The 27,481-nt window shown below is 45.8% G+C and overlaps 1 protein-coding gene across 4 annotated transcripts in view; it reads right to left on the bottom strand.

The window, feature by feature from the left end:
• Nucleotides 1–8,547: 8,547 nt before the first annotated feature.
• The window catches only part of LOC112246628 (zinc finger protein 516-like), a 54,188-nt gene continuing 35,254 nt past the window's right edge, over nucleotides 8,548–27,481 (bottom strand). For 3 of the 4 annotated variants that reach the window (XM_024415090.2, XM_042313280.1, XM_024415089.2), the window contains exons 3-5: nucleotides 17,488–18,831; nucleotides 14,207–14,311; nucleotides 8,548–11,675 (exon numbers count right to left, since the gene is read on the bottom strand). In XM_024415090.2, coding sequence (XP_024270858.1) covers nucleotides 11,332–11,675; nucleotides 14,207–14,311; nucleotides 17,488–18,831 — 1,793 coding nt within the window. In that variant the 3' untranslated portion in view covers nucleotides 8,548–11,331. Of the gene's footprint in view, nucleotides 11,676–13,100; nucleotides 13,169–14,206; nucleotides 14,312–17,487; nucleotides 18,832–27,481 lie in introns of all 4 variants that reach the window. The other variant, XM_024415091.2, reaches the window with a different exon arrangement.

Here is a 27,481-nt window from a genome sequence, read left to right on the forward strand (position 1 = left end):
AAAGACAACAGTCACATAATGGCGGAATGAATTCAACCACGCATTCGTTTGTTTCATCACAAAACCCGGAGAGCAAAGTCCACAAAGCAAACATTCCAATAAAACAAACTGTTATGTGACCTGCAGCATGGTCGAGGAAGTTCCTGTTTTCCACGGTTTACTAAAACACTACTGATTTAGAACGAAGTAGTTACTGCAAGTCAGCACAAAGACATCAGGAGTAAATCCTCCGATATTCCAGCCCCATTTCAACTTAAACATTTAAACATCATCAAACCGACAAGGCTATACAGTACATGCTTAGTTTAGTACACTGAAAACAAATGTGAAAATACCAAAAACAATTTAGTCCAATGAATGTTGCTAAGTAGCATGTGGCTGTCCATGGTACTGATTTCTCTCTGTGTGTGTGCATGTGTGCACGCTTATGAAAGTTGTAAAAAATTGGGGACTACATCTAGGCTACATATTGCACTTCAGTCGTCTTAGGCCAGTGGCACAACATATGAATGTATGGTTAGATCAGAATCGCAGTCGTCATCATTGTCAAAACCACAAATCCAAATGCACATCTCCATCCATGGCTTAGGCAAGGGCTGATTTAGCAAGCTAGATACTGCAGGACATCGACGCAAGCAGACCGGAAACAGACAGGTTTATCTGACAGTAATGAAGTTTTGCTTAGGATGTGATTTGATTGGTGTGAAGCCAAATCTAAACTCGCCTCCGTTGGGGGGCATTTTGCTGCACCAAGACAACCCACAGTTGAGCTCAGCTCAATGCTGATTGGCTAATTATTTACACTTTTTTTATCAAGCGAGGCCAAACACTTGCTGGCGTCAATCAAATACTATTTTGTTCCACATAGAATCTGTCGCATGGGCTACACATACTGAGACAGAGAGGTGCCGCTTCCCTCGCTCAGATGATTTCTCCAGTGAGATTCAGCCACTTGCAAATGTACGGGAAATTATGAAAACACAGAGAGGAGAATGAATAATTGTGTTATCATTTGTATTTTTTTATTCAACAAGTACTTGGGTAAGCCTGGCTTCCCTTGGCCACCATGAATACACAGATTTATAAGTCCATATTGGGTAAAATGTCACTTTATCTCTGTTCTTTTTTTAAGCAGGTCAGTAAATAAATATAAATTACGGTCCCATTCTCATTTGCTTTTGACAGTACCAAGAATTAGAACAGGTCATGTTGGAAATAGTTTTAATTATTCAGCTCTGTGGTCCTGGAATTCTCTCCTGAACATTTGAAAAGGTGATGATCTCGTCACGTTGGTGGAGTTTAAACACTTGGTTGATGTTACTATCATAGAAGAGTGTAATTGTCTTTAGGTCGGCTGTTTTTTAGTTACGACATTTGCGTTTCTTTATGTATTATGTAATTGTTGTACTGTATGTGTGTCTATAGTTCTGTTCAATGTTGTGTTCGTCTGTGTAAGTTGTTTTTGTCTGAAACGTTGTTCCCTCTACTGCTGTTGGACCAGATCGCTCTTGAAAAATAGTTTTTATCCAATGAGAAAAACCTGTATAAATAAAGGTTACATTGTTAAAAAATGCCACTGATTTACAACTCAATAAAGACAGCTTTTTCTTGTTGCTAAAAAGATGGTAACAAACCTTCTTAATACAACTAGTATACAACTTGACCATAAAGTCATAAAAGACACCAAATTGAGGTTTAGCAACCAGTTTTGCCTATTTGGTATTGCTATTATACTGAACAAAAAATATTTGACTGAGTTACAGTTCAGATAAGGAAATCAGTCAATTGAAATAAATTCATTAGGCCCTAATCTATGGATTTCACGTGGCTTGGAATACAAATATGAATCTGTTGGTCACAGATACCTTAAAACAAAAGGTAGGGGTGTGGATGAGAAAACCAGTCCGTATCTGGTGTGACCACCGTTTGCCTCATGCAGCGCAACACATATCCTTCACATAGAGTTGATCAGGCTGTTGATTGGGACCTGTGGAATGTTGTCCCACTCCTCTTCAATGGCTGTGCGAAGTTGCTGGATATTGTCGGGAACTGGAACGCGCTGTTGTACACATCGATCCAGAGCATCCCAAACATGCTCAATGGGTGACATGTCTGGTGAGTGTGCAGGCCATGGAAGAACTGGGACATTTTCAGCTTCCAGGAATTGTGTACAGATCCTTGTGACATGCATTATCATGCTGAAATGTGAGGTGATGGCGGCGGATGAATGGCACGACAATGGACCTCACAGTATCTCTGCAATGAAATTGCTATCGATAAAATGTAATTGTGTTCAGTGTCCGTAGCTTATGCCTGCCCATACCATAACCCCAACGCCACAATGGGACACTTTGTTCACAGTGTTGACATCAGCAAACTACTCACCCACACGACACCATACATGTGGTCTGTGGATGTGATGCCGTTTGGACGTATTGCCAAATTCTCTAAAACGACGTTGGAGGTGGCTTATGGTAGAGAAATGAACATTCAATTCTCTGACAACAGCTCTGATGGACATTCCTGCAGTCAGCATGCTAATTGCACACTCCCTAAAAACTTGAGACATCTGTGGCATTGTGTTGTTTGAAAAAACTGCACATTTTAGAGTGGCCTTTTATTGCCCCCAGCACAAGGTGCACCTGTGTAATGATCCGGCTGTTTAATCAGCTTCTTGATATGCCACACCTGTCAGGTGGTTGGATTATCTTGGCAAAGGAGAAATATTCACTAACAGGGATGTAAACAAATTTGCGCACAACATTTGAGAGAAAAAAATTGTTGTGCTTATGGAACATTTCTTGGATCTTTTATTTTAGCTCAAGAAACATGGGATGATCACTTTAAATTGTGCGTTTAAATTTTTGTTCAGTGTAGTTAGTTTTGAGAGGAGACAGTTGGTTCCAGTAAGTCAAGAAGAAACAGGGGGTTGTCCAATCCGGATCTCCTCTGTTTCTCCCTTGGTTTCCTCCATTAGATCTCTTCTGTTGGTGTAATGAGGGATGCTGGGTAGTGTCAGTGATTGTCTCATTGGGACGTGCAGACAGAGAGTGGTTGGGGGGTAAATCGTGAGTCTCTCCCCTGCTCCCCACCACCATGCAGTCATCCATTAAAGCTGAACCTGGACTCAAATACTTAACCCGTCAGAGGTGCCAATAACGAGGGGCCCATGGAAAATTACAAGGGAATTTAAGTCTGCTGGCTAATGGCATTGGCACGGACAGTTTGCCAATATACATTTAGCACTGTAGCGGCTCGGCCAGCCCGGGTGCCTGAGGAGAGTGACACGTCTCTCTTGAGCCTGTCCAGGCGGGAGATTGGGCTGTCCGTCAGCGCCAGTTCCCCTGCCATTACCCATGAGCACCCACCACCACCTCTCCCCCATCCCCCTCCCTCCCCTGTATCACCCCTCCACCTCTCCTCTTCTCCCTCCCCCAGGGGAGAGTGACCAGTTAGAGAGATTAGATGTAACAAGAGGAGATGTGCTCAGCTGCTGTCCTCGCTGTCTCCTGCTCTGACACTCAGTCACCGGGCAATGCTGATGTGTTCATCTGCACGTTTGGTTTACACACAAAGAACACATGGTACTGCCAAGACACAGGAAGGGATTGGCTGCTCAGTGCTCAATGTCCATGTTTCTCTTCTTTCTGTGCAGTCCTAAGAATGAGTAGGAACACATGGCAGCATTCCTCCGCTGATATTATATCCATTGTGTGATTTGGCTTTGAGAGGAAGACTATAGGCACGCCGCAGAGTTGGAGTTTGAAGGGTATCGGACAGCATTTGTTTAAAGAGGGGGAGCGGAAGCTAAAATTAGAGATGTGCACAGAAGAGACAAGAGAAAGCGAGACCCTGCTCTTAATCTCTGGTGACGCTGATGCCAATTGGTGAAGAGTTTGCGACCTACAGAATAGATTCGAAACTTAAAAGGGGTTTTACTACAATCCACAATCTCTCGCTTTAAGTCTTTCACTTCTCCTTCCTTGTTGTTACTCCTCGAAAGAAGCAGGGTGGCTGTTGGGGAGAGAAAAAGTTAAAGCGACTGAAGGATTTTTGCCAAAAGTGTTCCATTAAATTTAAGCTGTAGGAAGAAGCAGCCACAAGCATTAGCTGGTTAAGTATCAGTAGAAAAGGGGGAAATGAATGTGGGGAAGACATATGAAATGTCATTCATGTTAATTCTAATCACTTTTTGGCTATTAAGCGCAAATTAGTGAAGGCGATGTTAAATGTCATGGTCTGTCCAGGGAATCATGCAGAGGGTGTGTGTGTGTGTGGGGGGGGGGGGGCAGAATAGGTTCTCATTTGCATACTGAAGATCCAACTGAATTCTTGTCAGGATTGATATAAAACGAACCAGAGCGCTAAACCGATGATGTTGACACGTGGTGTTAAAAAACACATACGTTCTTTGGCGGCTGATTGCTCATTGTTCGCTGGCTCAAGGTTATTTTCTTGAGCTTCTCATCACGAGAATGTCATTCCCTTGAATAATTCCACTCAGGCTTCTCTTCCTTTTTTTTGGCTTTAAGGTTCCAGGGGTATTTAAGACCAATCACGTCAGTGTAAAAAATAATTCATCCCGCCTAAGAAAAAATTACATGACTGGAATGTATGTATTTCCTGATTCTGTCTCAGAATTTAGTACCCTGCAGTGTTTTAGGACAGGGCTGTATATAGTTGCTTATATATGGCTTTGGTTTGGGGTAAAACTATTAAACAGACTGATATATCTTTAAGAAATAATCACTATTCACAATTCCGTATTTGTTAGTTTTATGAACAAAGTCTGAAACATCATCCATGAAAAATAAAACAACAAACATGACATTTTATTTGACAGATCACCAAAGCGAAGTCCACACAGTCCTCCTATGCATAGTGCACAGAGGGCTCTGCATCGTTCTCTCTCTCTCTCTTCTCTCTCTCCCTCTCTCTCTCTCTCCCTCTCTCTCACTCTCTCTCTCTCCCCCCTGTCTCTCTCTCTCTCTCCCCTCTCTCTCTCTCTCCCCCTCCCTCTCTGGCTCTCTCTCCCCCCCCCTCTCTCTCTATCCCCCTCTCTCTCTCTCTCTCTCTCCCCCTCTCCCCCCCTCTCTCTCTCCTCTCATCTCCCTCTCTCTCTTTCTCTCTCTCTGTCTCTCTCTCCCTCTCTTATTTCTCTTTCTGCTTGTGGTACATATACATCCCCTTCCTATTCGTTACTGTCAACGTTGGTGGAGTTGCAGGAGGCGCAGGGAAGCACAGGGGGCAGAGGTCACCGTGTGAAGGTCCTCCTCAGGCAGGAGGGGTGCCTGTGGAAGCTGTCACTCTGACCCCCTCTCCCTCCCGACCTCCCCCCCTCAGAGCGCCTTCACTCTCCTATTACCACAGGCTCCAGGTCATAACCTTTTCTGTGGCATTTGGCGATTCCGGAACCCTTTGATTAGTGCAATATTTACATATTTCTCGGTGGAGAGGGCATTCTCGTGTCGCCGACACTTGAAGTGTTGTAAAATGTGTTTGGCCTTTTGCCTGGATTCCCGAGCAGAGCTCTACTGTTCTGTGTATGTGAGTGTGTGTTTTAAGTTTATTTAGACCCCCCCCCCCCACCCACTCACACACCCTCACACGGTACAAGTGTCATTTGGTCTGGGTTGGTGTTCGATGTGGCCCTTGTCCTCCTGAAGATGGTAGTTTAGTGACCATTAGAGCAGAATGCTGCCCTCTGGTGGCATGCCCACGGACACAGCCACAACAGAGACAAGAGACACATAGGAGAGATAGTCTGAAGAGACGGTGCAGACATGTTTACATACTAGAACAACAGCAAAGAGCACTGAAGATATGGCTGTGAGTGTGAGCTGTAAGGTATACTGTACATACAGTAATACTCCCACTAAGGTCCGAGCTGTGTATTGTAAAGGGAAACGTGATCTTTTGTGTCTGTCTGTGGGGTGAAAACAGACTGTATGATCACAAACATTTATAAAATATAGGCCTAATGACTTCTTTCCATAGGTGGTTTTAATTGGCAATTTGTCTTTGTTTTTCATTGGTTGGACTTAAAAGCCTGTAAAAACTCCAAGAAATCAGCTCCAAGTGATTTAACTTCTAACACATAATATAGACACGTGATCGTAAACAAATGTAAGCAAGGTTTGAAATGATTATGTTTTAGTCAAATATGATATGTTTGAGCTTCTTGAGGTCAATTTGAAGTCTACAAATGATTTGTAATGATGTTCCGTCCCCCCCGACTATCCGCTCCAGAGAAAATCTGCCAGTGGCTGAATCAAGTTAATAATCCCTGTAGTACTCTACCCTGCAAAAACGGCATTTCACAAGTTTATTCACGTTCAAATGGATAAATCTATTCAGAAGGCACATATCATATCAGTCATCAAAATGGAGTCTGCTGCCTGAAGGTTGATCCTCTTTCCTCTCTCTCTCTCTCTCTCTCCCGTCAGTGAGACAGAAAGCAGAGATGTCAGGGAACAGGTTTCTCAGTGAGTGCTGCCTGCGTGGCCGTCATGTTACTGAGGAGGGGGGAGAGCGACAGGCAGCTGCTGTCTCTCTGTCTTTCCACCGGCCTGCAGGCCTCACTGGCATTAACGTCATGTGCCATGTTCTCTGGGAAAACCTGTCACTCACCACTCAGTCAGTCAGTCCTTCAGTCAGTTAGGTCTCAAAGCACACAGTCACAGGCTAGTACATGAAAAGGACTGGAAAAAGTGAGGAGCAGGTCTGTCAAGTCCTAGGGCAGTCAGTGTGTCTCTGCAATAGGTGGGTGGGAGACTGGGAGGCCATTTTTGAACATCGCCTCAAATGGACTTTGGCCGTAACTAGGCAAAACATCAGAAATAGAAACAAGCTCAAGCTATTTTTCCACATTAAAGGCCAAATGCAGCCATTTTTTTAATCAAATCATTCTGATCATCAAATCATTCTCTACTGTATTCGTTTTTAATTAAAATTGGCAGAAATAGCTTTTTAGCAACAACAAGAAATGCTCAAGCAAGAATTTTGCTAGGTGTGTCTGGGAGTGGTCTAAGTGGGGAGGGGAAAACTAGTTGTGACTGGCAGAGAGGTTTGGAACACCAATTTACCACCTGGTGATGCCACCAGCCAAGCCGAAACGTCCGCCCAAGCAAACCTTCTGATTATAGAAGGCCCTGTGTAGATTGTATTTTCAAACAGCAACTATCAGGAAATAACACTGATCAAACACAGGGGAAATGAATTTTGACTGAACTGGGCCTTTCATCACACATGTCAGAAAACATCTAATTTCAAGTGTCACATGTGGTTCATAAAAAAATATGGTCCACCCCTGAAAAGGTATTTTTGTTTCTTCTTAGTCTACTACCATACTTGCATCTGAAAATGGTTTCTGCCTAATGTTACTAAGTCGAAAGTCAGTTCTCTGTATTATAAGAATAGTTGAATAGTCGTGTTCATTAAGGCACGAAACAAAACAAAAACGTTTTAGAACCTTATGCAAATGAGTGTTTGTTTTTGGACAAGTTCAGGTAGTTCTTCCCCATTTTCTTCCATTTGGTGCCTAATGAACATGACCCAGTACCTCTCTGGACCTGTAGGGGAGAGTGGGATAAGTTGAGATAAAGGGGTAAGTTGAACAACCCTTGTTTCTAAGGAACCACACACATAATGAATGACTTGACAAAAACGTTAGGAACAGGTAATCATGTCATGGAATTGGTGAAGGAAGCAACCACATGGAGAAAGTGGTAAGCAAGTCAGGTTCAAAAACTAATTTATTCTGTTTAAAAAAACAACAACTTTGTTTAACTAGGCAAGTCAGTTAAGAACAAATTCTTATTTACAACGACGGCCTAGGAACAGTGGGTTGACTGCCTTGTTCAGGGGGCAGAACGACAGATGTTTACCTTGTCAGCTCGGGGATTTGATCTCGCAAACCTTCCGGTTACTTGTCCATCCTTGTAGCTGTGTGGGCTAATATAGTCAAAATGTTTGCCTTGTGGTAAGTGGCCATGGGCTAAATTTAACCAACGGTTGAGCCAATGGCAAGTTGAGCAAATTGAAGTGTTTTTTTTTTCTCCCCAGGTGTAATGCAAGGCGTTATCACTGGAATGATGTTCAAAGTGGATTTAAATAGTGCCTGTTAGGTGTTAACCCTGTGTTAAATTATGCTTAAAATGATTACAAGACAAAAAAAAAGTGATGTCGAATTGAATTTGGGAAATAACATAGACATGGTTTTAAAAAGGTAGTGGGAATATTTCATTCAGTCTAAGAATTTGTAGGCATCTTAACCCATACCCAGGGTAAGTTGTGCCAAGAGACCACTTTATTGGACAAGCTATATTTACAAAACTGTAATGTTTACATGAATTCCGATTATTTCCAGGGATACACAACATCCTGAAATATATGTCGATACCTTTGTTAGAAAGAAAACTATATTTCCCTTGACGGAGTGATCCTTAATGTAAAAAAACAACAACAAATGGCACAATTTACACTTCTTTCCCCTACAGGATGCTGCTCATTCTGTCACATGCGAGGAAGGGAGACTGATGAAACCGGTTGAATGGTGCCATGTTTTGTGTATTTAATGTGGACATGGTGACATGACATTTTCTGCAACGATGTACAAAACTTTAACAGAACTGAGAAGGCCTCAGACGAGGTAGAGCTTTCACATCGGAGACAGTGAAAACAAAGTATAAAAACTAATCAGAAAAGAATCAAATGAATCAACTCCTGTCTGCTTCTGCTCTGATCCTTGTAACTAATAAATACAGTTGTCAACCAGATACATTTCAAACAGTGTCATCTACGGGAAAATGACAATGTTGTTAATTACAAATAAAAAGCCAACAGACACACATGACTTGGAGGATTTGTTAAAACCCCAACGAAATAGAAATAACGACTTCCAAGTTCTTTGGGAGGGCACCCTTGGATAATCTACTGAACAAGTCCTCTTTTTTTTAAGCAAAGAGAGAGAGAGAGACTAAAAACACACTCTTTATGAAACATATTTCTGCGCCTATCATTTTCCATTAGAAAACTGAACTAAGCAGTGTAATACAAAAAAACAAACAAAAAAAAACACATAGCAAATGAAATGAAATCATTTATATCTATAATAATAGAATAATAATCATTAAAAACCAGAGGTGACATTGAACTGGACCACCTTAACCAGTCAAAGACTGAATGAAATGAAGACAGTTAAACGTGTTAAAGCAGTAACCTAGTCTAAGAGCACCGGAAATGCCATTTGGTATCTAACGCTGTAACGGGTTTGGTAAGATTAAAATACAGACAGACACACTTACATATGCACGCACAAATACTCACTCTCTCACTTCCGCGTGGTCTGCTCATATCTGCTAAGTCACACTTAGGAGTACAAATGTGTATTTTAGGAGTTCATCTTAAAAAGGGTCATTCTGTACAACGGTATTGAAGGGCACTAATTATTAAGGACACTACTTGATAGTCAAATACTTGAAGCGGATAATATTGCCTATCTTCATCGTTAATATGCACATACAGTAAGTGTAGCTATATTCAAGCACACAGATGTATACATATTCAACCAACCACACCAAGTAACCGACACAGAAATCCTTTCATCTTGTGTTCATGTAAAAACTACTACTGAGGCCCCCCCCCACACACACACACACACACACACACACAAAAATATTATTCTAAACAGCTGATAATTATTCATTATTTTCCTATTTATCTCTGGCTCTCTGTCTCACACTTGGACATTTGCAGTGTCATGTACAGTGCACGTGGCCTTGCGTGCATACGTTTGCTCAAAAAGACCGTCTGACCAATCGTCTGCTTGTCTGAACGAACATGTTGACATCCATGCACCAAAACAAGAATGGCTAACTTATTAGAGTGTCACCTCACCTGGGCTGTGTTCATTAGGCACCAAATGGAAGAAAGTGGACTGAAACAGGGAGGGCCCATCTGGTTTTGTCCAATCAGAAACGCTCATTTTTGTTTCCCGTTGCAAAATGTTTTTTTGGTGTCTGCCCTAGCAAACAGGACCCAGGTACTTACATTTCAATGTAATCCAATAGTCATAGGCATGGCTATGAATCCAGGAGGCGTTTTATGAGGGCAACTTTGAGAAGAAAAAAAAACATCACACATATGGTTACAGTGAAGCCTCTCCTTATATCGCATATACAGTATGCAAGCATGGCTTTGGTCCTCACTTCACACCTGGCCATACAAAAACCAAAACAAGCTTTTATTGCAAAGGAGGTAGTATGCAAAGCGTCTAAAGGGAGTCTAATACGCAGAGGTAATCAAGAAGGGGCAAAACACGCACACACACAAGCCGCACACACACACACACACACACACACAGCAACCCTACGACGGCGCTGCAGCCATCAGAAGCAAAACACTGTCTTCATCAATGCTCCCTGAAAGCTCTAGACGCCTGACCTCTCAAAAGCCACTGTTGTGAGGACTAGCTTTTAGGAGTTTAGTCTTATTCAAGTAGAAAGGAGAGCAAGGGCAACTTGAACCAAACAGTCCGACCACTTTGTTCCTGCTAAGAGGTTTCAGTAAGTGGGTATAATTTGAGGTTGGAGGTGTGGGTGTGGGAGGAGGACTACGCTCGGATCAGAGGGATCAGAAAAAACGGCCTCCTCTTCTTCTCCTCCACAATAATTGAACGACCGTTAAGCTCGTTTATACCCCCCATTAAAAGCACACACTCTTTTTAATGAGCAGTAAAGCAGGCACCTCCTCTCACACTGTCATTAGCCCTCTCTCCTTCCCTCTCTCTCTCGTTCTCTCTCCTTAATGACCGGCCAAACAGCCTCGGAGTCAGATCGTGTAGTGGTCACTCCACTTCAGCCAATCATACTGGACTCATTATAGTGGTCCTCGAGAGGATAGAACACACACACACACACACACACACACACACACACACACAGACACACACACAGACACACACACACACACCGTCTTAAGCTTGTCAAGTTAGCTGCAATCGGAGGGTTAGCCAAGTGTGTTCAGTTCAGTCAGTGTAAGCATCGCCAACTTGGCTGCTCCCTTCTGCCGTGTGTTTTTAAGGGATCAGTGTCCTGAGGAATGCACAAAACCATTTCATCACAATCTAAATCAAATGGGGAAAAATAGGAAAACGGAAAGCTATAGGGACGCCGCCATGCCGTCCTTGCCCATGGGTCCGCAGAGGGAAAAAACAGCATTTGTTTGCGTCCAATTTTTCTTCTCTTTCCAAGAAACCCTTTTCTTTCTTTTTTAAACACATTTCAAATAATCCTGGTAATATTTCAAACCAAAACGGCAACGGGGGTGAGTTCACGCTGATGTCACCCTGTCAGGTGGTGTCTCTGACACAGCTCTCAGTTCTCTCTGCTGTCTGTGGGGAGGGGCTGGGAATATGGATGGAGTCTCCAGCTCTATCTTAGGCCCTGGGGATGTCACGTTGGTGGGTCTGTTATTAGGTCGCGGTGGGTCGGTGGTGTTGGGTGAGAAACAGTCTCCCGGCTCCTCCTCCTGATCGTGGTCCAGTCCCGGTGGTCTGTAATCAGGGTACTGGGCGTTGTCGAAATGTACGTGGTGGACACTCTGGACGTGGGTCTTCAGGTTCCCTTTCTGAGAGGCTCGGTACGGGCAGAGGCGGCATCGGAATGGTCTCTCCCCTTTGGGACACACACAGCAACACACACACACACACACACAGAGGTCAGAGGTCACACAGAGGGCAGATATGGCATGACCTTTCATAGAGTACGGGTGGTGGCAGAACTCTCCCCTGGAACGATTTCATTTGGGAGGGATTTAATACAAGGAACAATACATAGAATGATGTAAACCATGCTGGGACTGACTGTAGGTAAACAGCACAATGAAGAAGACCTGTATACATACACACAGTTATAACACAAACAGGCACATAAACAAATTTAACCCCAAATCATGAAACTTCATGGCAACAGACAGTCTAACCATTAAAATATACTGCACCTGATTCCAAAAGCAACACGTCAACTTTCCTCTTTTCTAACCTACATGAACCTGCCCTCCTCTCCTGTGACCATTCATTTCTCTCTCTCTCTTTCCCTCAAGTCAGCCAGCTCCACCCACTCGCTTTGCTAATTAGACTGACCCACAAATGGGCTCTGGCGCCAATCACATAAATAAGCAACGGCACACCTGAACTAAACAAATTCAAATGCGTTTTATTGCGCCTAATTATCATTATGATAAATGGAAGAATATAAAATGGGGGAAAACAAATGACTCCTTCTGCCCTCAACCTCTCATTCCCTCTCTCTTACCTGAAGAAGAGGCAGAAAAATATGTGTGTTATCATACATCATTATCATGAGGGAAATAAAAAAAACAAAATACACAATGAATCAAAAAAGAATCTAAAAGCAGAGCCAGGCGATCAGGCGGGCAGGTTGAGACGTGAGCGGAAAGCGAGCACCTCTAGGACACCGTCGTCCTGTTAGGAGGCGAGGCGGGGAGGGAGGCTGGATCGGAGTGGTGCACTAAATTACACTAAAGGTTATCGTCACCGTAAAGCACCGCCAACACTACATCTAATTGGACCCCGACGCTGTTTCTTCTCCCATCATTCATAGCGTCGCGATACATTTGCGGATGGGTGATTCATTAAGATGGAGGTGCGGCTTGCGGACCTGGCTCTCTCCGAATGTCAAAGCAGAGGAGATTTACCTCACCCAACCCTCTCTCGTTCTCTCCCCCCTCTCTTTCTCTCAGAAAACATTCATCTGATGCAGAGAGAAAAGAGACATTTTGTGTGTTCTCAGGGCCAATCCTTCACACGGGGACAGACTACCCAAACTGTATTGTTGCCGTCTATGGTTCTAGTGACTTGGTGACATCAAGAAATATGTGGAGTCTGAAAGCGGATGATTCCCGGAAGGACACATAACTCATAGTGAAAATGACAGAATGAGTAAAAACAATAAGGACAGGAGCACCAGCAAACATGCAGGCATGCAAACATACACAGGAAAACACACATGCACACAAAACTGACGGGCATGAGGATACGGGAAGCAGCAACCCAATGTGAATCTAGGGGAGCAACATACTTGTTTGGGAGCTTCCGAGGAGTTGGTTTGAGCGTCAGCACCTCGGAGTCCGTTATAATCAAACACGACTGTGGGGAAAAAGGAGGGTGAGGGGTGGGGGTGGGGGTGGGGGGGTGGGGGGTGGGGTACTTGTTAAAAAATAAGTCTCCATTCACCTGCATCACCATTAGCAAACGCTACCGTCAACCACAGCAGCAACCAGTTAGTTAGAGAGAGAAAACACAACAACAGCAGAGTGGAACTGGATGATGATGATGGTGATGATGAGACCTGGTGGAGTGAAGCCAGTGATTTAATATGACACAGACATGCTAATGGGAGGCTTCGGGGTGACTGGCCTTTCGCGTGAGGGATGACATCCACGCTGAAGAAAACCATCGGTGACAACATTAATTACAGCTCACTCTCTGTGTGTGTGTGTGTGTGTGTGTTTGTGCGGTGTGTGTGTGTAGGGTGTGTGTGTTTACAGTGGATGCTGGGGGGGGAGGACTCCCTCTGCATCCCTTGTAGTTTGGCTCCTGTCACTTAGCATCACTGGCTGTGCCGCATATCATTCACACTCTCCTTAAAGAAGTTACTTATCTCACTGTCTACCACTATTACAGTTGCCCCCCACTGATGGACATGACCAGAGAGGAGAGGAGAAAGAGGACAAAGGAGAGCAAGGAGGCACAATAACTGGTTTGGCGGCTGAACAAGGATGCGTGATAATGGAGACATATGTTGGCATGATGGACAAATGCTACAGTTCACTAGCGTGCACAATTCCTTCTCTCTATCTGGCACGTGATTAATAACGTACACCATTTGTCACAGGTCAGCAAATCATATTAGTTTAAAAAGCTACAGCTATCCTGGTCAAGGGCAAAGAATGGACCCACAGGCTGAGGAGCGCAAATGAACAAATAATGTAGTTGAATGTTACTGATGTTCAGTATTGGATATGTTATTGTATGCATTATATATGTATGTGTGTATATGTATGTGTGTGTACACGTGTGTGTGTACGGGCATTTGTGTTTCTGCGCACATACATATACACATGTGCATTTGTATACACACCTGCTTGTGTGTGTGTGTGTGTGTGTGTTTTAATCCCCATTTACCTGTGTGGGATCTCATGTGTGTGCGGAGGTGACTGGGCTGACTGAAGCTCTTCCCGCACTCTTGGCAGCCGTATTCCCCTTGTCGAACCAGAGGCCTCAGCATCCCTACAACAGAGAGAGAGAGAGAAACAAGGATTAAAACGTCCTCTTAAAACGCACGTCATCCGGGACGACACCGAGAGAAGGATATGGGTAGGGGGGAAAGAGAGAGGTAACAGGGACAGGGTGATAAAATAAGAGTAAGGGTAAATTGGGAATTGTGAGAAAAAGAAAAAAAAATGAAAATCCACACAAAAGTCCTGATGACCAAAATGAAGATGTAGAGATGGATGGGAGGATGGAAAACAAGAGGGAGAAAAGCCGGGAAGACCTAGATGAAGTGCACACGGTCCGCACCTGCTGCCTCGACCTCTGAATGCTCGGCTATGAAAAGCCAACTGGCATTTACTCCTGAGATGCTGACCTGTTGCACCCTCTATAACCACTGTGCTTATTATTTGACCCGGCTGGTCATCTATGAACATTTGAACATCTTGAAGAACGATCTCGCCTTTAAATGGCCATGTACTGTTATAATATCCACCGGCACAGGTCAAGGCAGAGATGGCGTGACCTTCCAGAGAGGACAGGTGGTGGCAGAACTCTCCCCTTGAGCGGTTTTATTTGGGAGGGATTCAATACGAGGGAACAACACATAAAATGACGTAAACTATGTACTGTTATAATCCCTACACAGCCAGAAGAGGACTGGCTCCCCCTCAGAACCTGGTTCCTCTCTACGTTTCTTGCCTTTCGAAAGGAGTTTTTCCTAGCAACCCTGCTTCTACATCTGCATTGCTTGCTCTTTGGCGTTTCAGGCTGGGTTTCTGTGTAAGCACTTCGTGACATCTACTGATGTAAAAGGGACTTTGGAAATACATTGAAGTAATTGATTGATGGATTGATTGGATGGATGGATGTAAATGAATGGAACACAGGGCCACCGACAGACATGGTCAGACTAGTCTCTCGTCTCTGGCTGGAGAGAGCTAGCCTCAACTCTAGTAGAGAAGAGTAGAGTATAGAGAGGGAAGCATCATTAGTATGTCTAATGTGTCATTATGGGAGGCTAGCTCCAGGGGTTGGACTGCAGCTGTCACACAGCATCATCTCAGGCTCTGACAGGCAGACACACACAGCTACACGGCCGCCGCATAAATTACAGCCAATTAAAACGCCCCGGCTGTGATGTGCCCGCTCCGCCGACCAGCCCGCGTGTCATCATATGTCAGGTGTGTGTTTGAGAGAGAGAGAGAGAGAGAGAGTGTGTGTTCTGTTTATTTGTACGTGTACATGTGCAGAAGGGGAATATAAAAGATCTTTGACGTGTCATCCGGTGATGCAGGATGCAGGGAGACAGCAGGAAGACGAGAGAGACCAACTTGGTCCATCCATCGTCACATAACTCCCTTTCCTCCCCACCACCGCCACTACCAAACCCCTCCTATGACCTCTTCCCCTACCAGCCAAAAAGCCCCGGGGGTGTGTGCAGTGAGTGAGGGAGTAAGTTCCCAGCCCTGCCTTGGCATGTACCTGGGCTCGTGGTGCCCGCTGGTGGTATGGGTGACAGGGGAGTGGAGGTGACTGAGAGTGTCTCTGGCAGGCCTAACCCTGCCTGGCCCCTGGAAACATCCAGCCAGACTCACAAGCCTCTCTCTCTCTCGCCGAGGCACTAATGAAAGACAAGTGAGCTGGACTAAACACACTAATGCACACATACACCCCCCCCCCTCGCCACACACACACACACACACAACACACACACATCCTGGCTTTCTCAAAAAAGGTCACTTTATAGCATCTGACTCAAAGGGCTAAGGCGGAGCGTGACGGTATCGGCCTGGACGGGTGACAGCGATGTCATACGTCTGCCTCCCAGGCTGTTTTCTCTCTCTGGAACATGGGGAGGAATAGAAGCCTGGCAGCTGGGTGTCTTAAGCAGAGGCCCACTTGACCTTAGGAAAGTAGCAGCAGAATACGGGGGAAATATAGGATGTTTTGGTAATCACCATTTCTAAAGCAGCTGCTGCTGGGTTAATTATTATGTCACGTCTCTCGCTCTTTGCCTCTCTCTTTCAATCTTTCTCCCTCTCTTTCTCTCTCTCCCTGCCCTTCTCTCGCTCGCTCTCTCTCTCTTTTTATATATATCTGTAGCTCTCTTTCTTTCTCTCTTTTTACATATCTCTCTCTCTTTTTTTATCTCTCTGTCTCCCCCTCTATCTCTCCCCCCACCTGTGAGAGTATCATCAGCCGGAGCCCTGATCCAAACAGTTGCGACAGGTCAACGGGAGAGTGGAGATATGCCTTGCAGAACAGAGACCCACGAAGGTCCTGCCACATCTTTCACTGTTATAACATCACTCCCTACCAGCGGAGGCTGGTGGGAGGAGCTATAAGGAGGACTGGCTCATTGTAATAGAATGGAATCAATGGAGCGGATTCAAATATGTGGTTCCCATATGTTTGATGTGTTTCATACCATTCCATTGCTGCCATTACAACGAGCCCGTCCTCCTATAGCTCCTCCCACCAGCCGCCACATCTCCCTACATATAGAACACACACTGCCCCAGATACAGCTTTTTTACAATATAAAGTACCTCTTGTGCTCGTACACACACACACACACTCTGACACGGCCAGCACACACACACACACACACAGCTACTTTAATGCATCTCCCTTTCGTTATTTATGCCCCTGTCAGTCTGGCCAGTCGTCCTGTCTATCAATCATCTTCTGCCAGATGGTGTGTGTGTGTGTAGGCGTGCGTGCGTGTGCGTGCGTACAACTGAGCCTATGTGTTCGTACTGACCACCTCAGGGGCCAGTCCCTCTGGTAGATCCAGTCCAGTGACGCCAGCCCACCACACGTGATATGAGCTGTCAATCAGCGAGCCAAAAAAGGGCTGCTCAACATCTCCTGGCATCTGGCCTTTCCTCTAAACACATGATCCCGAGGCGTGTTTATCATCATCCCTACTGCCCTTCTGACTGTCTCCCCTTCTCATCACAGCACTGACAGGCTACTCACAAAACACCGACTAGAAACATATCTGAATATTATAGTAGTGTTTGTGAAAAGGGTGACTTTTATACCAGAGGGTGACTTTACAGTCATTAAAGATATCTTGTCAGAGTGGCAAACAATGAGTGGACGTTCCCTTCCCCCAGTTCGCTAAACATACTTTCCTATCTATTTAAAGACCTACGGTTGTTTGACAGCTCTGCCCTGGCTCTTACCTGTGGGGTCCAGTAGGGGGTTGGCGGCGCCCCAGCGGTGGTAGAGTGTCGCCAGGTCATTGGAGTTGCAGCTCTTCAGGAAGCTGAGGATGTCCATGGGCAGCTCTGGTGTCTCCACCCCCCGTGCCTCCTCCTGTTTCACCTCTGCACGCTGGGCTGAGGAGGAGGAGGAGGAGGAGGTGGAGGATACCTGGACGGCCCTCCCATGTGTCTGGGAGTGGGAGGCTCCATAGCCCTGGCCTGCCGTGGTGGTGTTGTGGGCTGGGCGCTCTGCCCTGGGTCTGCCCTGGGACTGCGGGTGAGACTGGGTGTGGAACTGGGAGCTCCTGGGCTTGGGCTTGGGCTGGGGCTGAGGCGAGCTCCTGGCTCTGCTGTACTCTGCAAGGCCATGTTTGCTGGACAGCATGAATCCCAGGCCTTCCCGAGGCAACATGTACCTTTCCACCAGCCTGGTGGTTCCTCCGACACTGGGGCTAGGGGCTGAGGGTCGCTGGGGAGCCCTGGCTGCAGTGCTCTTCTCCAGGGAGCCGGTCGAGCAGCCTCCCCGTGGGTAGATCTCCACCCTGGGCCTAGAGTTGGAGCGAGAGCGCTGGCCCTGATCTGGCACAGCCTCGCCTCTCTGTCTGCTGCTGCCTGCCCTGGGAGGCCGCACACTCTGGGGGCCTGAGGCAGAGGAGGAAGAGGTGCTGGGTTGACTGGCTGCCCTGTCCCTGCTGTCTTTCTTCTGGCCCCCATTCAACGATGGGGGGCGTGTGCGGGGGGTGCGCACCACAGGGGGCAATGGGGGACACTCCCTCCCATCCAGAGCGGGAGGAGGGCCCGTGCGTCTCCTGGAGGACGAGCCCTCTCGGGGGCCCTTGAAGCCATTCTTCAGGAGGGCCCATTTGGGGGCCAGGGCGCTGCTGTTGATGCGATGGGCAACAGTCTGGTGCATCCACAGCACCTCCAGGTAGTGGGTGGAGTGGGAGCAGTAGGAGCACTTATGACTGGGCAGGCCCTTCTGCTGAAGAGCTGAGGAGGCCGGGCCCCTGTGGCCCTCAGCCCTCACACACAGGTCTAGAGGAGCAACACGGTGAGAGTCAGTGGGTGAACTGCTCTCGGCGGTGCATCTGTCTCTCGACGGTCGGGCAGAGAGGTAAGGGTGGGGGGCAGAGGATTGAGCAAGCCCGTGGAGGAGAGCCCTCTTCAGCTTGGGGAAGCTACTCGGGGTGCCTCTCTCAGAGCTGGAGCTGGGGTCGGGAATAGGTCGGCCGTCACTGGTGTGCTGGAGACGTAGATGGGACAGGAAGGCAGAGGACTCTGTGCTGACAAAGTCACACAGGCTGCAGACGTAAGGCTTCTCATCTGTGGAAGGCAAAACAGAACAGAGATTGTTTGGTCACTTCTCTGAAACATTCAACAAGTTGTGGGAAAAGCACTCAATTGTCATACCTGAGTAAAAGTAAAGATACTTGAGTCATTTTCTATAAATAAGGTAAAAGTGAAAGTCATCCAGAATAATATTACTTGAGTAAAAGTCAAAGTATCTTGTGGAAAAAGTAATACATTTTGAGTAAAAAGTAAATGCATCAAATTCTTTATATTTTATTAAGCAAACCAGATGGCACAAAGATATTTTATTTACATGTTCTTACGGACAGCCAGGGGCACACTCCAACACTCAGGCATTATTACAAACAGTAGCTAATAGAGCCATGACTACAACGAACTCTTTCACATCAGGTAGCTCAAGCTAGCAATAAAATCCGATTTTTAAAAACATATAAAACAGCACCTTGTGGCACAAAGAGACACACCGTTGTACATTGTAAATGTGTGATGGTGGAGCAGTGTACATTTGTATAGCGCACAATGTCCCGTGTGATGTGTTGTTATATTAATGATGTAGACAATATTTTTTGTTGCCATCTGTTGCGTTATTCCTGTTTGGACGCCAGGAAGAGGACAGGCTGCCTGGGCAGCAGCTAATGTTTATCGTAATAAATCCAGCGGTTGTGTTTAGTGAGTCCGTCCAGATCAGAGGTAGTAGGGATGTCAAAACGTTATATTGATAGGTGCGCGAATTGGACCATATCGCTCCCCCGCCTGAGCACTCAAAACGTGACGAGCATTTTGGATGTCAGGGAAAATGTACGGTATGAGTAGAGAGTACATATTTTCCTTAGGAATGTAGTGGATCAAAAGGAAAAGTTGAGTACAGATACACCACCCCCCCTCAAAAAAAAATGAATAAAGCGAAGCCAGAACCCGAGAGCCTGCCTCAGCGATTGCACCAATTAGATGCCAGGAACAATCACGCCTTCCTTATTTGGCGGTCTATTTAAGCTGACCAGTTCTACTCACATATCCTGCTACCACTTGCTGCTACTGCTAGTATGCTTTTGCTTCTTTTGCTCCCACCACCACCCCAGCCGCCACCTGTTAGGTTCTGTGTTTCCTGCTGGGGGGGCGGGGGTTATAGCTTACAGCGCTCACTGCTTGCAGGTCATTTTACATGTTGACGCTTTGCTTGGGCAGTGAGCTACACTGAAGGAGCAGAGTCTATAGCGGCAAGACTTGCGTTATCCATTCTTTCATAAATTGTGAAAAGCAAAACGTAGAGTGGCAGGGTAGCTTTGTGATTAGAGCGTTGGACTAGTAACCGGAAGGTTGCAAGTTCAATTCCCCGAGCTGACAAGGTACAAATCTGTCGTTCTGCCCCTGAACAGGCAGTTAACCCATTGTTCCTTGGCTGTCATTGAAAATAAGAATTTGTTCTTAACTGACTTGCCTAGTTAAAAAATGTGCTTCCTCATGACCAATTGGTGGCAGTGTTGGCCTAAATACCAAACAGTAAGAATATATGGAGAGAATCTGAATTGATACCTCACGTCCCCTCTCCTTGCCTCCTTCTCAAAACCAATTGGAGCACGAGGTCACCCAGATGAAATTGAGGGTTTGCACAACCAAAGAATTTCTGCTCAAACTGCCAGAAACCATCTCAGGGAAACTCATCTGCGTGCTCGTCATCCTTACCAGGGTCTTGACCTGACTGCAGTTCGGCGTCGCAACCTACTTCAGTGGGCAAATGCTCACCTTCGATGGCCCTGGCACGCTGGAGAGGTCACGCTGCATGAGGCAAAATGGTGGTCACACCAGATACTGACTGGTTTTCTGATCCACGCCCCTACTTTTTAAAGTTATTTGTGATCAACAGATGCATATCTGTATTCTCAGTCATGTAAAATACAGAGATTAGGGTCTATTTCAATTGGCTGATTTCCTTATCTGAACTGTAACTCAAGTGAAATCGTTGAAATTGTTGCATGTTGCGTTTAAATTTTAGTTCAGTGTATATATTTCTACTGGTTTGTAGAGTGCAGTAGTCAATGTTCACCACACGGTGGCATATACACAGAGTCCCCCCCTGAACACACATAAACAGAACCCCACAATCTGTCACACACAAACATGAATACAAAAACACTCACACACCCACACTACTCCAGAGCATTGATCCACCACCTCTCACTCTCTCTCCCTCTTACAGGAAGAAACACAAACACACACAAATGTTCAGTAATACTTCCTGAGGCCCCTTCAGGCGGCAATCAGCAGTTGAAACAATAACAACGCGTGCTCCTCGCCCCCGGAGATGGGACTGGAGATATGCAACCACTCTCAAATTCATAGACAGAGCAATGGATGCAAGGACTGACCATGCAGGACATCAAAATGATAGTTTTAACCATGTTTTGACGCTATAGTGTGTATTTAAGTTTATTTTCTTTACAAACAGAGTCAAGCAAGCTTATATTTTGGGTTATGCTGGGGTACCGGAGTTGAACTAAGCTCATGGGGCATTTATAAGTTATATCCTTCAAGAATCTAATGGGCACACATCCTTCAATTATCATTACAAAAATGGATGTAGCAACTCCAGATTGCCCCCTTTAATTAAGAAGGATGTGCCAGTGCCTTCTGATGTACAAGAACTCCCTTGCCCACCGAAACAAATGGACGCACACACACACACACTTCGTAATTAGAACATGCCACTGCCATCTGCTTTTCATTTGGCTTCCCTATTGTCCACATACTGCAGTGGCTAACACCCAGCCAGGGTTGAGCTAGAGGCTAATCCCTGTGTGTGTATGTGTGTGTTTTTTGCATTTGACATTTTAGTCATTTAGCAGACGCTCTTATCCAGAGCTACTTATAGTTAGTGCGTTCATCTCAAGATAGCTAGGTGAGACAACCACATATCTCAGTCATACATAGTTGGCTTCTTGACTGAGGAAAAATGTACCATCACATAAGTCAGTACCAGTAGGTGGTGTGCATGTCTGTGTTTGAGAAGGGGAAAGAACCTGGTTCCCATAGAGCTGTCGGTGCCAAAACCTGCTTTGCTGCCAAGGGGAAACCACGAGGGGGGGGATAACATCCATTTGACATAAACAAACACTGGCTGGGATATCCTCCGTTAACTGCACTCCTCCCTCGCTCCTTCGCTTGCTCCCTCCCTCCTTCGCTTGCTCCCTCCCTCCCTCCCTTGCTCCCTCCCTCCCTCCCACTCAGCAGTGAAGGCAATCGAGACTGACACTGTAGCTCCTCTCCTCTACATGTGCTGCAGACATATAGGTGATCCTGGAACCCAGAAACCAAATCTTCCTTGCGCTCGCCAGTCTGTCGCAAGAGGCTAACAATTGGGTGGGACTAGGAGACTAGATATCCAGCGCCTACAGTAGCCATACAAACATTCTAAACGTACATTACTCAGCCATTTAGAAAGCCGATCCACACTTCACAGGTAACGGCCTGAAAATGATCATGTTCTCCTGTACAGTATGTACTGTAGATAGTAAATAGGTTAAAAACAAGGCCTTGAGATACCGTCTCTGTCACCTCACCTCCATGGATTCGATCCAATCCACTTTAAGCAACATCCGCCTATCTGATGTTTTGACGGTGTCTGAGTTGGAACGGCGTAAGAGCTGTCAAATCCACAAGAGGCTCACGGTATACCTAAACCGGACATGGCCATTGGTTGCACGGAGTCGCATTCAGAGAAATCTTGCAGCCATGCAGCCTTGTTAACTGGAATGTGAGATGTAATCTACACCCTCATTAGGCTGATTTAAATCCTTATTATTTTGTTTAATGATTTTCATTTTGAGCCTCATTATTTCTATACAACTGTCTCGCTGTGAACTTCTATTGCGAGTGGGACTGGTGTGGCTTCGTGACAATGGTCACATTTGACAGCTCCAAGGTGGTTCCACCTCCGACACCTCCAAAACATCAGCTATGCGGTTATCGCCGGTTAACACTTGATCTGATTGAATCTAGGCCTTTGCTCACCTTCCAACCAGATCACCTGTGTCAGTACACTCAAGTGAATTCTGGGAGTGTGCATGTGTTTGTGTGTGCACATGCATTTATTTGATGGTTATTTGACCAGGTATGTTGACTCACGATACATTCTCATTTACAGCAACAACCTGGGGAAGAGTTACTGAGCAGAGGAATGGGATGAATGAGCCAATATTGGAAGCTGGGGAAAATTAGGTGGCCATGATGGTATGAGTGCCAGATTGGGAATTTAGCCAGGACACTGGGGTTGACACCCCTACTCTTATGATACGTGCCATGGGATCCTTAGTGACCACAGAGAGTCAGAACACCCGTTTAACATCCCATCTGAAAGACAGCACCCAACATAGAGCAATGTCCCCAATCACTGCCCTGGGGCAGTGGGCGACTTTTTGTTTTAGACCAGAAAGAGTGGCTCCTACTGGCCCTCCAACACCACTTCCAGCAGCATCTGGTCTCCCAGCCAGGTACAACCCTGCTCAGCTTCAGAGGCAAGTCATCAGTGGGATGCAGGGTGGAATGCTGCTGGTGCATGCTAGGTGTGTGTGTCCTCTGAGAGTATGTGTGTCCATTAGTAGTGTCTCTATAAATAACAAATCCCTGAGACGTGGGGGAGCAGGAGAGGCATCAGGGTGGCTGGATGGCGTCAGCGGGGATTAGGTAACTAGCCAGTGGAACATAGAGGGTATAGATAGGGCAGAGGACGCCCTACCAGGCCCTGTTACCTGACTGTCTGACAGGGGATCTGAGGTAGCTCTTTCCACCTTCTCCTCCCTACTTAATCCTCCACCCCCTCCCCCTCTCTCCTCCCTCTCTGCAGATGACTTTGTCAACCACTTTGAAAAGAAGACTGACGTCATCCGCTTCTCATTCACTCAGCCTATCCAGTGGTCACACAGAACTACCCTATGCCTTGACTGCGTTCTTCCCCCTCTCTCCAGATGAAACCCTGCAACTAGTGAGGTCCGGCTGCCCAACAACCTGCCCACTTGACCCCATCCCCTCCTCTAGATCATCTCTGGAGGCCTTCTACCATTCCTCACTTCCCTCATCAACTCATGCCTGACCACTGGTTGCGTCCCCTCTGACTTCAAAAGGGCCCAAGTCACTCCCCTCCTCAAGAAATCAACACTCCTCTGACATCAAAAACTACAGAACAGTATCCCTTCTTTCTTTTCTTTCCAAAACACTTGAGTGTGCTGTCTCTAACCAACTCTCTCACCATCTATCTCAGAACGATCGTCTTGACAATAACCAGTCAGACTTTACGACGGTTCACTCAACCGAGACTGCTCTTCTCTGTGTCACAGAGACTCTCCGCACTGCCAATGCTGACTCTCTCTCCTCTGTTCTCATCCTCCAAGATCTATCCACTGCCTTCAACACTGAACCATCAGATCCTCCTCTCCACCCTCTTAGGGCTGGGTGTCTCAGGCTCTACACACGCTTGGATTGCATCTTACCTGGCAAGCTGCTCCTACCAGGTGACGTGGAGAGGATCTGTATCTGCAAGTACTCTCACTACTGGTGTCCCCCAGGGCTTGGTGCTAGGCCCTCTTCTCTCTATATACCAAGTCACTCGGCTCCATCATATCCTCTCATGGTCTCTCCTATCATTCAACTACTCAACTACTTTTATCCTTCCCCCCTTCTGACACCCAGGTGGCAAAACGCATCACTGCGTGCCTGGCAGATATCTTAGCTTGGATGTCAGCCCACCACCTCAAGCTCAACATCGACAAGGTGTGGCTGCTCTTCCTCCCGGGGAAGGCCTTCCCGCTCCAAGACCTCTCCATCACAGTTGACAACTCCACGGTGACCCCCGCCCCGAGAATATAAAGAACCTTAGCAAGACCCTGGACAACACCCTGTCGTTCTCTGGAAACGTCAAAGCAGTGACTCGCTCCTGCAGGTTCATACTCTACAACATCCGTAGAGGACGACCCTACCTCACACGGGAAGTGGTGCAGGTCCTAATCCAGGCACTTGTCATCTTCTGTCTGGACTATGCTGTTGGCTAGGACCCTGCTTGCGCTTTCAAACCCCTGAATCGTATCCAGAATTTTGCCGCCTGGTGTTCAAACTTACCAAGTTTTCCCGTGTCACTCCGCTCTTCTGCACACTCCACTGGCTTCTTGTCGAAGCTTGCATCCACTACAAGACCATGGTACTTGCCTACAGAGCAGCAAGAGGAACTGCCCCTCTCTACCTTCAGGCTGTACTCAAACCTTACACCTCCAACCCGAGCACTCCATTCTGCCACCTCAGGTCCCTTGACCCTCCCACTAGGACAGCAGAGTCCCTGCCCATCTTCCCAAAAACATCTGAAAACCTACCTCTTCAAAGAGTATCTTAAATAATCCCAGAGCACTCCCCTCTCCTAGCACCCCCCCCCACATAAAAAAAGGTTTTGTGAACTTTTTTCCCCCCTTACTTGTAGATGACATGGAGCCAGTGGGTTTGGCGACGAGTATGAAGCGAGGGCCAGCCAATGAGAGCGTACAGGTCGCAATGGTGGGGAGTATATGGGGCTTTGGTGACAAAACGGATGGCACTGTGATAGACTGCCTCCAATTTGTTGAGTAGGGTATTGGAGGCTATTTTGTAAATGACATCGCCGAAGTCGAGGATTGGTAGGATGGTCAGTTTTACAAGGGTATGTTTGGCAGCATGAGAGAAGGATGCTTTGTTGCAAAATAGGAAGCCAATTCTAGATTTAACTTTGGATTGGAGATGTTTGATGTGGGTCTGGAAGGAGAGTTTACAGTCTAACCAGACACCTAGGTATTTGTAGTAGCTAGCTCGGACTTTGCTGATAGCTATTTTATTGAAGAAAAATGTACTTACTATGTGATATGTGGTTGTCCCACCTAGCGATCTTAAGATGAATGCACTAACTGTAAGTTGCTCTGGATAAGAGCATCTGCTAAATTACTAAAATGTAAAAATGTGGCCATCACTGCCACGGCCTGCGTCCTGTTCATTTGGCATCAAATGGGAAAAATACTGACTGAAACAGGGAGGGACTACCTGTCCTTGTCCAATAAGAAATGCTCATTTTCAGTTGTAGAACATTTAAGAATGTATTTCATTGTGTAACCTAATGAACATGACCCTGAGTTCTGTTTTAAACAAACTGCAATGAGGGAGGAAAAAAAACATGCTCACTCAGAATCCATTGCTGTGATCTTAAAATCTCCTCAATCTCTCATTAGCCTGGTCCCAGATCTGTTGGTGCTGTCTTGCCAACTCCTATGGTCATTGTGATGACAAACATGTTGAGTTGTCTATACTGCACTAACAGTTCTGAAACCAGGAACCCATGGCTCTGACTGTACGAGTTAATATTCTTAATGTTCTCATACATAGGATGTTATGTGCAGTAGCCTAAGGGACATGATAAGTAAGATCCATTCTCTGCATACTAACTGACTAAGTAAATGTTCCTGTCTGAGGATTTAGTACATGAATGACAAAACAGGAAGTTCACAACAGACATGAAAAGGTGTTTTCTTTTTTTCTTGCGTGTGGACAGTACGGCGAACAAAAAACGTTCTCTTTTCTTTCTTTAAGTCTAGTGAAGTTGCGTGCTATTTCTCTATTTCTCTCTGCTCCATTTTTAAACACTCGTGTTGAAAGCTGAGAGGGGAGAAAAAGGACAGATTTCTTTTAATGTAAAAACAGAAAAGAAAAAGGAGAGAAAAAAACATATTCACACAGATAAAAGGGGGGTTTCCTGAGACAGGAAAAGCTGAAATAGCACACTGCTCCAGCACGAAGAAAAGCTACTTCTATTTCTGACATTCTAAACCGCCGGGGAAGAGAGTGAAAGAGTAAGCTCTGATTCTTAACTGTGTATGAAAACATGATAAGCAGAGACATATTTTCAACAAGTTAGTGCCAACACTGACACCCACTCAAATACCTGTCTGTACCCTACTGAAGAACATACATACCAAGCCATCTTGAATCTTAAATCAACCAAGATCTATATGTTTATCATTATTTGTTCCCAGTGTTTATTGCTCAAAGGGGTGAAGAAATGATAGGCATTCCAAAAATTCCATCTCCATTGTAAAGGCACTTTCAAAGCATAAGCTTTCATCAAACCACCCACTGACTTTTCATCTTGGTCTGCTTTTGTCAACCGTCTTGTTGTTTTCAACAGTGGCTTGAACACAAATGAGAATATAATGACCTGACATGATACAGTCGATCATCTTGTTTATGTAAAGCACACTCAAAAACAGATCCTGAGCAGTTCCGACTATCGCCACAGGGTGGCTCATGTCCCCACTCCATGTGGGGCTGAGTTGACGAGATGGAATCACAATGATAGGGATCTCACCAACAGATGTTTGCTAATGGGAGACTGTCAGGAACAGGGGCCTTGAAAGAGCTTGAAAAGGAATGAGCTCCTACAGCATGCTTAACATAGTCCTTACATTGAAGCTTATCTCTTGGATCTGTTGAGAACAGAGCTAAATATCTTGCTGTTGTCAGAGAAAGGGTTTGTTCACATTCTATTTCCTCTCAAATATTGCACAATTCCCCCCTCACTAATCCAACTACGGTCACACGACAGAGGGCTTAAATTAGGGTCAGTAACTACTTAAATAACAGTTGAGGTATGTTCACTAAC

This window comes from Oncorhynchus tshawytscha, linkage group LG03 (genome assembly GCF_018296145.1).
Source record: "Oncorhynchus tshawytscha isolate Ot180627B linkage group LG03, Otsh_v2.0, whole genome shotgun sequence".
In the NCBI taxonomy this organism is placed as follows: domain Eukaryota; kingdom Metazoa; phylum Chordata; class Actinopteri; order Salmoniformes; family Salmonidae; genus Oncorhynchus; species Oncorhynchus tshawytscha.